The 12,973-nt window shown below is 36.5% G+C and overlaps 3 protein-coding genes and 1 non-coding gene across 4 annotated transcripts; 3 read left to right on the top strand and 1 right to left on the bottom strand.

The window, feature by feature from the left end:
* Positions 1–109: 109 nt before the first annotated feature.
* On the top strand, positions 110–1,378 carry LOC125211387 (probable GABA transporter 2). Its single transcript, XM_048111150.1, has 3 exons — positions 110–235; positions 757–830; positions 908–1,378. Exons 1-3 carry the CDS (start codon positions 136–138, stop codon positions 1,283–1,285), a joined length of 552 nt encoding a protein of 183 aa, XP_047967107.1. The 5' UTR covers positions 110–135; the 3' UTR covers positions 1,286–1,378.
* A 6,115-nt stretch (positions 1,379–7,493) lies between these two features.
* LOC125210638 (protein OSB2, chloroplastic-like) lies at positions 7,494–9,020 on the top strand. The gene has a single exon (XM_048110186.1). The coding sequence runs from the start codon at positions 7,549–7,551 to the stop codon at positions 8,710–8,712; it is 1,164 nt and encodes a 387-aa protein (XP_047966143.1). The 5' UTR covers positions 7,494–7,548; the 3' UTR covers positions 8,713–9,020.
* Positions 9,021–10,538: 1,518 nt separating this feature from the next.
* Positions 10,539–10,620, bottom strand: TRNAS-GCU. Its single transcript has one exon. It is a non-coding gene; the product is annotated as a tRNA-Ser (tRNA).
* A 1,282-nt stretch (positions 10,621–11,902) lies between these two features.
* On the top strand, positions 11,903–12,949 carry LOC125211731 (cell number regulator 8-like). The gene is made up of 3 exons (XM_048111643.1): positions 11,903–12,299; positions 12,427–12,635; positions 12,716–12,949. The coding sequence occupies exons 1-3, from the start codon at positions 12,017–12,019 to the stop codon at positions 12,947–12,949; spliced, it is 726 nt and encodes a 241-aa protein (XP_047967600.1). The 5' UTR covers positions 11,903–12,016.
* The last annotated feature ends 24 nt before the right edge of the window (positions 12,950–12,973 follow it).

Raw genomic sequence — 12,973 nt, 5'->3', positions numbered from 1 at the left:
TTATAATGTAGCAAAAATGCGTTCACATTTCCCACACGTATCTTTCTTGATCCCTTCACACCGCAGCAACAACACTCGGAGCCTGCCTTCGTGCTGCACGCTGCCTTCCACCTCACCACCGCTGCCCTCACCTCCATGGGTCTTATAGCCTTTTATGCCTACTATCCCATGTCTTTGGTCCTCGACCACTGTGAGAAGTCCGGCCGCTTCTGCGAACTCGCTGCCGACGTCTTAGGTAAACTAAATCACGCCTTTTTCACTCATTTTTTATGATTTCTAGTCTTAATTATGAATAATGATATCCATCTAAATTATTGCAAATGCTACCTATTGTTGTTGTGAATTATGTTGTTAGGTTGGTATAATGAATTACTGTGGATTTGAAGTTTGATGTTTTAGGATTAACATAGATAAAGGTAGTATATGTAATCCATAGTTTAATAAGATGGAATTCTACTTAATTTTGGTTGAATAAGATTCGAGAAATACTCTATCGTATATTGTATCAATTTGAGCTGTTATAGGTTCAGCATCGGAGCTATTCTTCTTGCCGGGGAATGCCACCACTACTTTTTAAAGTATTGTTGCCTTGATTCTTTGTAGATCATGTATTCGAACCTCTCTCCGATAGTTATGATCCTTCTCTCCCGAGCTTCCATTCGCTCAGGCACATTAATTAACCTAGTTTTGTCACCTTCTTCATGTTAGCCCTGTCTCATAAAAGAAGGTGAAGAAGAATCTGTTTTCTGTTTGCAGCCATCTCCAAGAAGACGCCACGGAGGGACTACTCTTTAGAGCCTTCCGAGAATGGCATACTACCTGAAATACAGGTGGGATTATCTTGTTTGTAATGATGTGGAAATTATGACGTTTATGTATAATTGTTAGTCTTCAACGAGGAATGCAGGCTCCACCAGCAACAAGGAAGATGCTAAAAGGCCTAATCTCCAGATATTGGGTGTTTGGCAACAAATCCAATGCGAACATCCTCAAAAGCCTCATATCGGATGAGGGATGTGAACAAGGGTGTGTTCTCTACAAGGAACTTGATCCTGAGGATTATTCTTCGGTCTCTATACGTGATCTTGTGTGGCTTCTTTGCTGCGATGCTGCCTTTTTTCCGAGACATAAACGCTGTGGTTCGACTTCATGCTCCCGATGCTCCTCTACAAGCCAACGAGATCATCGGCTGCGTTCACATGTGTGGGGGAATTCTCATCTGTGGAGGAAACTAGTTGGAGATGTTGCTGGGTTCAAGCTTTTTAGCAGCGATGTTGTTGATTGAATTGATGACTATAGCTCAAAACCCTCCAAAAAGATGTGTATGCCGCTTTAATAGCCTCAAGCACACAGTATACTTTAGTAAATGACAAAAGAATTATCGACTATGCACTCAACCATAGCTACATCCGTTTCAGCAGATGTTATGTCTAGTCTAGTGGAGATTAATCAGTTGCTTTGGTTAATGCATAATGATGACTGCTGAGAGGCTTTCTTTAAAAAAAAAAAAAAATTCATAAGTTTTGCCTGAATAATATCCATTAAAAACTGAAACTCTACAAATTCGTTAAAAACAGTTTTAATTAGATTAATATAATTTTTCTCATTAAATGATATTCTCGTAAATATCTACAAAACTCTCCTTTGTAGATGTATAGATAGATAGATTACAAATCAAAAAAATATTCTCCCGTGAAAATTTATTTGGTTTATAAATGGAACAGTCACACTTATTTACTATAATTGGTAGTCGAAATGTTACCAATTCAATGGAGATATGCAATATTGTTGAGAGAAAAAGGGTTTGTGAATGTGATTGCTCAGCTGGAATTAAGCTCAACTATTGGAGAAACTAAGTAAGGGGGTGCAACTTATCTCAAGATGCACAGCAGCTGTAGGATAGAAGATTAGTTGATGGATTAGATCTCAGCCCTAGGATCTAAATAGGCGTTGAGTTCAATGTGTTTAAATACCTAAATTCTGTTTTAGATATGGTTAATCTCGTTTTCCCTTTCTTAGTTGTGTACAGATCTTCAGCTCAATCTTGAGCAGTTAATGAAATTCATTCCTTCTGCAATTGATACTCAAACAATCTCCGATTAAAGCTTTCAATTCTCTACAGGGTTGAATCCATTTTTTTCACAAATTCAAAAATGTTCAAAGCTATGATTGACAAACATACTTAACCATTATCCAAATAACAACAAAACCAAACATCATCGATGATGTTATTGTTGTGTATATACCTTAACCTGTTTTAGAATATATACTCCTTCATACAATCCAAATCAAATTTAAAGAACTCTAAATAATGTGCTTACATTTTAGGCTAAAACGAAAATTATTTTGTATATCACCCTCCACAAATAAAGCAAAAACAAATACTCCCTCAGAACCTTATAATTTGTTATCATTTAACCCGATGCTGGTTTAAAAAAATATAATAGAAAGTGAGTTGAAAATGTTAGTGGCATACGGGTCCTACTTAGTTTAATACTCCATCTGTCCTATAAAAAATGAAACGATTTCATTTTTTATTTGTCTCATTAAAAATTAAACTTTTACTAAATAGAAACAATACTTTCTCTACTTTTTCATCTCTCTTCATTAACTTACAAAACAACACTACATAAAATCATGTGCCGAAACCCAAATGTTTCATATTTATTGGAACGGATGGAGTAATAAAATGTGAGTGGAAATAAGTTAATGGAACGTGAGACTATCAAAAATAGTAAAAGTGAAAGGTGACAAATTTTCAGAGACGAACGAAAATGAAAATAAGTGATAAATTTCCAGGGATAGAGATGAAGTAAATTAAAAAAATTCACAATAAATACATATATTTTGCATCATTCTAAATCACTCCTCTCTCTAATTCCCGCTACTTCCGATTTACACCTCGTCCGCATCAAAGATTCCACCACGATTCCCTCCGAATCTCGAACACTACCCCTCAGATTCCCCCATTCGAATATTCCCGATTCCGCCGCCACCCTCTCTCAAAAATATCTCCCTTAACGACACGGCGATTCCCTCCGAATCTCCAACACTCGCACCATCAAGATTCCTCGGATTCCCCGAACCTTCCTCAAGAACATTCTCGAACTTTCCAGAACCTTCCACTTCCGCCACCGCATCAACTCTCTTGCAGTAACCGCTCCTCAAAAACACCACCCATCTACGCAAAACCCTTCTCCCTCCCGCCAAAAAACTCCACCGGTTCCTCGCCCGGACCTGGCCAATGCAGGTCACTTTAGGAGAGCACGGCTCTTGATCGGCGCCGCTCTCCACTTCTCCGCCCCTGTAAAGAACGGGGGCGGAGCGCGACGATCTGCTTCTGCCCCGCGAGGGCGGCGGGAAGTTCTCCGGCCGCCCCGGGCTCAGAATCGCCATTGATAAAGCTTTCATCTTTGCTCACTATGTATACTTGTAGTATTTGGTAATCTATTTTGTTAGTAAATTAATTTGCAGATTTAATTTATTTGATATGCATTTATATATATACGGGGATGGGGTGTAATGTAAATCGTGGGTGGCATGTTTGTTGCTTATTTATGAGGTACTTTCGGTTCTTTGGCAAAAAACTTTTAGTGAGAGAAGAGAACAAGGAGACTCACATTCTTTATTTGGATATGGTATGTTTACCTTATGTTTATTGAGGACTAGTATTATTTAAGGTGTATGTATGTTTATAAATCTATCTATACAATATATAAAAGGAGAGTTTTGGGAGGTTTTGAATAATCATTTTATGCTGAGGGATGTAAATGCAATTAATATAAAGTTAAGAAACTAATTCTAATATATATAATCCTACTTAGTTGGTTTTTCATGTTTAGTAGAGATTAGTTTCCCATATTTCATATATACGTGAGTGAGTGGAGGTTAAGAGATAATTTGATTCAAGTTTTTTGAAGTACCAAATAATTCTTCCTTTTTCTTTATTAGTGGCGTTTGTTGAGCAAACAAGAAGTTGAGGAGATGATAAAATGGAGAAAAGAAGCAGATGAAGAGATGAAAAGGTTTGTGATTATGCTTCCATACTCAATTAAATTTTGGTTCAGTTTTCTCATGTCAGTCCGTGGTAAAAATAGGATGTTTCCGCACTTCATTGTGAATTCAAATGCGGCGAAGGAAACTGACGAAACACCGGATGTGGCCAGAGATGAAAATGAGGGTCGTCAAATTTCTTTGGAATCCTTTTCGGTGGAACTGAGGAAGACTATATTCTTATGAGATAGGATCTCAATGTCTATTTTTTTGTATTACTTCTAAATTCTACCATCGGAAATCACCACGCACATTCTTTCCCACCTCCCCGATCTCCGCAACGTTTCAATTAGCAAATGCAGCAACTTTCATCGACATTATCGTGGCTATTCTTCTTCCTCTACAGGTGTTTTCCTCAAGTTTGGCTATGGAGTACTTCTATTTCTCTTTCTAATTAATATTCTTTTCTTTAATTTGATAGTATACAATTGAAATTAACAGGTTAAGTTTTGGATTTGCTTCTTACTTCCTTTGGTTACATTCATGGAATCATTTATGCTACATATATTCTCATCCAGTAGACATATTCACCTCCCTCTCCCATTCCCAGGTAAATAAATATTTTTATTCTCTATTTGTCACTTTGATTTATGTTAATTTGTAGTCACTATAGCTTTATCTTCTTGATTTGGATGGCCAGGGAAGCTTCCACAAAACTATATGGTGTGAATTATTCGATTGTATATTTTCATGGGTCTCATACATCTTATATTTTACTATCATTTTAATACATATTGATTATTGATTTTGTTCTTTATTTTATTATAATACATATTGATTATTGATTTTGTTCTTTATTTTATTGTAGTTTTAGGTGAGGCAGACAGCTTTATCTACGAGTTATGTTGAAGAGTGACGAATTGTTAAGAATTGAAGGTTTTAGTATGAGATTGATTTTAATTTTAAAGTTAATGTAGTGTATAAAGAAGTTTTAAAAATGATGAGTAATTATCCATGGTATTTAATTCTTTATTGTGATGGATTTTTATCTTCTTACTCCATGATTTATTGTTTAAACATTATATTATATGATTTGTTTCAAATTTATCATGCTTCAATGTTGATTTGTATAGATTTTTGATTCTCATATAACTAAATTTGTTACTCATATTGTTCATTGCTAATATTGATTCTAATTTATTTAATTAATTTAAAATTAAAAATTAATATTTTAAAAATATTATTAATCTATGCATATGATATTAGTTAGAGGTAAAAATTTAGATAAGATATGGATAGTGACCAATTTAATTTTAATCAATCTTGATTTGAAAATACATAAATACTTTTATTTTAAGCCTTTTAATTATTCAGTTTTTCACCTCGTTTTATAGTTTGTAGTTTGTACGAATGTTAGAGAGGCTTTGCATTCTTATAATTTGTTATCTTAAGCTTTCCATTTTCCTACTATAGCGGCTCTATCTTCTAATGCGATGGCGGGGATTGTCAGTGTGTGTCGATGTGGTACGAAGATGTTATATTTGTGCCACTTGTTGAGGATGACTCTTTAAAGTTAATGGATATTCGAATAATCAATTAATATAAATTAAATTCAAAGGTAACTGAGATATCTTTAGAAATTGTGGGAATCGGGTTGTGCAAGTCAGTGCGAGTTGAGAGCATGGAGATATTGAGAGAACTTTCAAATTTGAATAGGGGGAAAATGAAATTAGAATTTTAGACTTTTAGTCAATGCAAAATTTGACTTCAAATTAAGCTTTACTTCACTATCAAAATTTTCACTCCATTATATACATAAATTATGGTTGTTGTACTATTATTGTGACATGTGATTTGGCAAATGGCAACCTGTACAAAGTTAGGTAGTTTATAATTCTGTGTTTGTTAGTTCTTTTTAGTAATAAACATATCACTACGACTTGGTACACGATATGAAACATTCTTCTTATAGTATTATTATCATTCCTTGTTTATGTCTAAGATTAGACTTGTACAAAATGTGAAGGTCGTTAATGTATTCACATTCTCAAAATATATCGAGCTAGCTAAGCTAGCTCATTGACAATCCAAATAAGCTTAAAGGGGAACGTTGCACTTCTTTTAAATGTATATTTTCACTAGTACCATATGTATTTACTTTTATTGGCAACTAATTGCTACTACTCCATCCGTCCGCGAATAGGAGTCCCGTTTTTCTATTTTAGTCCGTCCTCGAATAGGAATCCCGGTTCACTTTTATCATAAATGGCAATAGGATCTCACATTCCACTAACCCATTCCTCTTACATTTCTTAACATTTCTTAAAACCAGTGCCGCCAAGAAATGAGACTCCTAATAACAAACGAAGGGAGTATTTGATAACATAGTACCTTCCGTGATTTACCATGACAAAGTTTCTCGACCACCTTTTTTATTTGGCTCATCTTAGAGGCATCAAGAGATGTTCTAGGTGGCGTTTTGGTCTCGAAAATAGAATTTGCCAATTGAGGCTAAGAAACACGATTCGTGGCCATTTTCATCATCTTCTTTCTCTTTGGTCTCACTCGAAAACTGAAAACTCATTTCACTCTTCATTCGACGCTTACATTTGGATGCTTAAATTCAAGATCATTTTAATTACGTAGGTAACTTGTTTTTGTCTTATAGTTGCAAGTGTTTGTGCTAAATGCAGCATAACTAGGGCTGACAAATCGTGCAGATTGGATCGTTATCGGGTCAATCTGATGACGACCCAACCCAATAAGGCATAACCCGAACCCGACCTGTTCTGTAAATCCGAACACGAACCCGACCTGCTACCTTCAAATCCGAACACGATCCGCACCCGACACAAGCCCGTTAACAACACGATATAATATGGGTTGACACGATAACGATCCAAACCTGATATTACACGATTAAAACCTAATATTACACTATTACACCTTATTTTTCAACCTAATTTACATGATTAAAATTTGTTTTGTGGAGTACTATTTAAACCTGATTTATAAGAAATTAAAATAATTAACATATTTAAAATATATAATACTAATAATATTTCTTAACGGGTTATTCGTATATGACCCGCATACAATTCGAACCCAACCTGAAATTATTGCGTTCTTAATGGGTCAACCCGATAAGGACCCAGACCCAATAAGACTTAACCCAAACCTAATAATTTCGTGCAGATTCATGTCGTGTCGAAAATTGTCTAACCTATAACATATCAGAGCATTGATCATTTGTACGTACCAATTGACTTTTAGTTAGGATTCATTTATAATTTTAGGGTATGTTAGGTAGAGATGTCAAGATATGATAAAAATAATGTAAAAGTAATAATTAAGATTATCGTTGATAGATGAAATCGAAATCATATTCAAAATAAATGAAATGTTCCACAGTTGCAAAATTTTGGGAAATATGTTAAATCGATATTGGGGTATATGATTTCTTTAAGATAAATTAATAAAAAATTTGTATAAATCCCCATTCTAAACCCTGGATAAACCCTAGTTCTAATCAGCCCCCCATTCTATTTGTGAGCCATGAATTTACAGTTCAGAGCAAAATTATTCGGCCGAATCCGCCTCTCCTCCCTCTCTTCCCTCCTTCAATCGAATTCCTATGCCACCTCAAAAACCCCCAAACCCTTCAACCCTAATCCCCCAAAATCACCCCCAAATTTCTCCGACAGAATCGCGAAACCGACGGGCGACGTGATCGTCTGGCCCAAGCCGCTAGAGATTCCGTATCAAGCAAAAGTTGCTAATTTCGTGAAATTGGTCGGATTCGTGAAGGCTCCTGTTCAATTCGACACTTTTCCCGGCGGGAAGCATTATGCTTCAACCGCCATTTCTCAGGAAATCGGCGGTGGAAATGTTCCTCTGTTGATCCCCGTTGTGTTTGAGGGCGATTTGGCGCACGTTGTGGCCGGCCACGTGAAGCAGAACGACTGCGTCCTCGTGTCCGGGCAGCTGAGCTCGGATCCGCTGCTGCCGCGCTTTGCGAAGAGCGATGGTTGGGGAAAGCTTCATATTTTGGGGGGAAATCTCAATTTTGTCGAAGGGTTTGCGAAAGGGGGTTTTGTGAAGAATGTGGTGGAGGGAGCTGTTGATGAGAAGTTTGATCAGCAGTGGGAGAAGGCGGTGGAAGATGCCAAAGTGGAGAGATTTTCGGGTGAGGCGAATTGGGGGTCGGGTTCTGTGAAGGTGGAGTCGAATGCGGGGGCAATGCCGGGATCTGGTGAGGTGAAACTAGAGAAGAAGAGAGATTGGGATAGGGGTTTGGATTTGTGGAGGGATCTTGTGAAGAACTCCTTGCTTTGGTGGGATTATCGGGATCAGAAGGTGAAGGGGATGGTTAAGGAGAAACATCCCGATTTTAAGCACAAGGAGACCGGTGATGGGCTGTGGGTCGACAGTGCTCCGAAGTGGGTGCTGCCGGGAATTGGGAAGTTGGAATTTGATGTTCCGGTTGTGAAGGTGAAGTTCGTGCGCGGAGCAGGGTATGGTGGTGGTGAGAGGAAGGGTAGTGGTAAGGATGAGGATTCTTGGAAAGACTTGGTGGAGAATCCTAGTAAATGGTGGGATAATAGGGCAAACAAGCAAAACCCCAAATGGCCCGACTTTAAGCATAAAGAGACGCAGAAGGCGTTGTGGCTTAGCGGTTCACCAGAATGGGTGTTGTCTAAGTTGCCACCATCAACATGATTAGTAGATTGTTTTGTGCTTGTGTGATGAAGTTGATGCTTAAGCTAGATGGATATTGGTGCATATTAAGCTTTTCTTACTGGTAATTGCTTAGTGTTGAGAATTTGATGCTATGAATGTTCAATGATTTGGTCTTTTAGATAGCTGAGAAATCTAAATCCAAGAATGTGTCTTCTTCGTGGGAATTGATATGATCTGCCATGTTTTGATCTTGAATGATCGTGTAATGACTAATGAGTTATCAGCTATCATCTTTAGCAGATGGTTGTCTTTTACTACTTTTTTAGAAATCTTATTGATTTGTGGTTTCTGGTTTTGTTCTTATGATATTTGTTTGTATCATCTTTAGCCAGAACTCTCTCGACGCCCCATTTATCCCATTTATTCAATTTTGCTTTGAATATTAGTATTTGCTAAAATACAAAAAGTTGATGAGGTATAGATTTGTAGGAATATGCTTTGTCCATATTATATCATCTAGGCCTGCTTAACCGGTTCTCGGGTACCCGGTACCGGAACCGGAACCGGTCGGATAATTGAGGAACTAGGAACCGAAAAAACCGGTTCCGGTTCCGGTTCCTATGCTTTTGAAAATTCCGGTTCCGGTTCTACCCGGAACCGAATAATATATCAATTTTAGATATTATAAAATTTAAATATAAATTAAAATAATAAACTAAGCATATTTCATTTGTTTTATTATTCATAAAATATTTTTGATTATCCTATTAGCAAAAGTGATTACTGCCTTTGCAAAAAGAAAGTATTACTTTTTGTGATCAATCTTCAATTTTTCGCACCTTTTATTAGATCAAATTATTTGTTGATTCGCTCCTATTATGATAACTCAAAAATAATTGAAATTTTTAAAAAATAACTCATAATTAATTAAGATTTTTTTATTATAAAAAATCAAGTTTAAAGTGAATGATTAAATGTATTAATATATCCAATTTTTTTCTAAAATCAAAATAGAGTAATTAAGATTTTGGTCTTTTGAATATTATTGCCTTATTAGAATATTGGTTTCCTATTTTGTTGTGTATAGATTGTAATTTTTAGTGTTAGATTTTTTTAGTAATTTATTAAATTATTGTTTTAGGTATTTAAATATTGGTTGATGCATATTGTTATCTTGTTGATTTGCATTTTTTGTATTTTTTGTGTTTATTTGGACTTTTAGGTATTAATTATTTTAGGTATTTATTGAATTATAGTTTTTAGGTATTGGAATATTGGATTATGAATATTGTTATTTTGATGATTTGTATTTATTTGAATTTTTCGGTATTAATTGTTATATTTTTATATGTTGAATTATTTAAAAAAAATTAAAATTGAAACTACAAATCGGTTCCGGTTCGGAACCGGAACCGACCGGTTCTTATCCGGCCGGTTCGGAACCGAAACCGGCCGGATCCGATTCCGGTTCCGGTTCCCAAATTTATGATAATTTGTAACCGGGTACCCGGTCAACCGGACCGGGTAGAACCGGAACCGGCCGAATAAGCAGGCCTATTATCATCAGAATATTTCTTTGATTTTGTGCATTTTTAGCTAATAAACTTGTTTGAATTACTAATATGGCATGTTTAATTGATACTTATAGGTTTATAATCAAATGATCAACTTATTAACAAAACAAAATCATTAACCCTTCAATAATATCTAGACGGTATTAAATTAAAGCAGTAAGAATTTCAACCCTCACTATTCTGTAATTATAAAAAGATGATTATATCGATTAAGAGGCCAGCTTAATTTAAAAATCCTATTAGAGATTCCAAAATAAATTATGATTGTTGAAAAAGTGAAAAAGAAAATTTCGTCGCCTGAGAGATTCGAACTCTCGCGGGGAAACCCCATGTACTTAGCAGGCACACGCCTTAACCACTCGGCCAAAGCGACGCATGTTGTTAGACGCTTAATACACAGTCTTTAAATAACTATGATTATCAAGAAAATATACAAATACATATATATTCAATCCATCTTCTACTCATATACACAGAAATGATATGCTACACACCTTACGTGGACTCCTTCTGTTAGCACCACTCTCGTTTGACATACGTTTAGCGTTGTTCGTTTCAATTTATCTATTTGGTTTGGCTCTAATACATTAAAAAATGTTATTACAATTTTTATTACACAAAATTCATAAATATCTAAGTTCGAATTGCTCGATTTCTCTATAATTTCAAATAGATGAATAAAATAATAAATCAAGTTTTGATTTTTATGAATTTTGTGAAATTAAAAATTGCAATAACATTTTTTAATGTATTAGAATCAGACAAAATAGATAAATCGAAACGAACAACGCTAAGCGTATGTCAAACGAGAGTGGTTCTCACATAGGGAGCCCACATAAGGTATGTAGCATATCATTCCTCATCGTATACATATATTATATGCATATAAATAACTGATCAATCATTATATTTATGAAACAATATTTAATAGAGATAAATCATTAACAACTAATCTATACTTATGAAAATCAAAATTATTATAACACAATCAATTCTAGGATACACAACTTTTTCTTTTAAAGTCAATAACTAATCTATGTAATTATACAAAACAAATATAAGCTCATTTGGAGGGATATGATTACAACCCACAGAGAGAAACCCATAGCATCAAGTCAAGTATGGCCCTAGGCCGGTCCTAGGCCTGTGTCGGGCTTTGAGTGGGCCTGGGCTTGGGCTGTGCTTGGGTTTGTGAAAAGGCCCAATTGAAGCCCGATTATTCTATTGAGCCCAGCCCAAGCCCGCACCATTTCAACGATGGGCCGGGCTTGGGCTATTTGACATCTCTAGTGTCGTGCACAGCACGGGTAAAATACTAGTAAATTTAAAACCCAACATGACTATATTTATTTTTAAAAAAATAAAATTTCTATTTTATTAGTAAACTTATTTTGAATACTCTTCCACTTTTTTTCTGACAAAAAATAACTCAAAAATACATACGTCCAAGATATTAATAAACACCAATATTGATCAACACATGTGACTTCCAAAATTCATGGGTTGATCATAGATATATATAGGAATTACAAAACATCAATGTAGATAAACTAAACCTGCGGATTGCCAATAATGCTAAAAAGTAAAATGAACTAAATCAAGAAAGATATAAAAAGAAACCATTGTAAATTGTTCAAATGAGAGATAGAGCTTCTCAACCAAGCCCACCTCTCAATTTTCTTCTCTAAAATTTTGTACAAATTATACACACAATCCCTTTCTCTTTTTTTTTTTTTTTGTAAATTTTTGTGTAATTATAATTTGAAAATATGGCCACTTATGATCTTGTACCGATTCAAGAAGAAGTAGGATTAGAAACTGAGGTTGAAATGAAATCCTATGGCGGAGAGAAAAAGCACGAAAGGAAGCCCTCCACCGGGGCTGCCGGCAAAAAGCACGAAAGGAAGCCCTCCACCGGGGCCGCCGGCAAGAGTGGCAGAGCTCCGCCGTCCGCAGCGGCAGTGAGTAGGGTGCAAACGGATGAATGGGAATCCGGCATCTTCTCGTGTCTCGGAAAGAATGATGAGTTCTACAGCAGTGATGTTGAAGTTTGTGAGTATTTCATTTTTGCATTTACCGATTTTGACACGAACCCCTGACTTATTGGTTGAAGAAAAAAATATCTTCGGAAATTAAGTTGCCCTTTATTGTCCAATTCTACTCTCTCTATCTCTACCAGGTGTACTTGGGTGTTGCGCGCCTTGTGTGCTTCACGGGAGCAACGTCGAGAGGCTAGGATCGAAACCGGGGGCCGCAACCTTCACTACCAACTGCTTGCCCTACACCGCGCTCTGCTTACTCGGTAACTGTTTCTTCGGCTGGAATTGCTTCGCTCCATGCTTCGCCTATCCAAACCGCACGGCCATTCGCCATAGATTCAACTTAGAAGTATTTTACTTTCCACCCTCTTCTTCTTTTTCAACTTCCCTCACACCACCTCTCTAATTCTCCATTTTTACGCACACCAGGGCAACGGTGAGGCCACGGCCAAATCCATTGGCTGCTCAGAAAACATCAGGATGCACGAGAACCAGCGCGAGCACTGTGAGGCCGCCTGCGACTTAGCTACGCACATTTCATGCCATCCCTGCGCCCTTTGCCAGGAAGCTCGCGAGCTGCGTCGCAGGCTACCTCACCCAGGGTTCACAGCCAAACCTGTGATCGTGATGCTTCCACCCGGAGAGCAATCGATGGGCCGCTGAGCCTAGAGGGTTAGATCATATATC

The sequence above is a fragment of the Salvia hispanica genome, chromosome 3, assembly GCF_023119035.1.
Source record: "Salvia hispanica cultivar TCC Black 2014 chromosome 3, UniMelb_Shisp_WGS_1.0, whole genome shotgun sequence".
Lineage (NCBI taxonomy): Eukaryota > Viridiplantae > Streptophyta > Magnoliopsida > Lamiales > Lamiaceae > Salvia > Salvia hispanica.
The sequence above is the reverse complement of the archived record's forward strand: the minus strand, read 5'-3'. Positions and strand labels throughout refer to the sequence as shown.

What these genes read in the sequence shown, in the direction of transcription:
- LOC125211387 (XM_048111150.1), top strand. Translation starts at nt 136, where the DNA reads ATGGGTCTTATAGCCTTTTATGCCTACTATCCCATGTCTTTGGTCCTC. An exon ending in ACTCGCTGCCGACGTCTTAG is followed by an intron (nt 236 to 756) that starts GTAAACTAAATC and finishes TTCTGTTTGCAG; the next exon opens with CCATCTCCAAGAAGACGCCA. An exon ending in GCATACTACCTGAAATACAG is followed by an intron (nt 831 to 907) that starts GTGGGATTATCT and finishes CGAGGAATGCAG; the next exon opens with GCTCCACCAGCAACAAGGAA.
- LOC125210638 (XM_048110186.1), top strand. Translation starts at nt 7,549, where the DNA reads ATGAATTTACAGTTCAGAGCAAAATTATTCGGCCGAATCCGCCTCTCC.
- LOC125211731 (XM_048111643.1), top strand. Translation starts at nt 12,017, where the DNA reads ATGGCCACTTATGATCTTGTACCGATTCAAGAAGAAGTAGGATTAGAA. An exon ending in CAGCAGTGATGTTGAAGTTT is followed by an intron (nt 12,300 to 12,426) that starts GTGAGTATTTCA and finishes TATCTCTACCAG; the next exon opens with GTGTACTTGGGTGTTGCGCG. An exon ending in GCCATAGATTCAACTTAGAA is followed by an intron (nt 12,636 to 12,715) that starts GTATTTTACTTT and finishes TACGCACACCAG; the next exon opens with GGCAACGGTGAGGCCACGGC.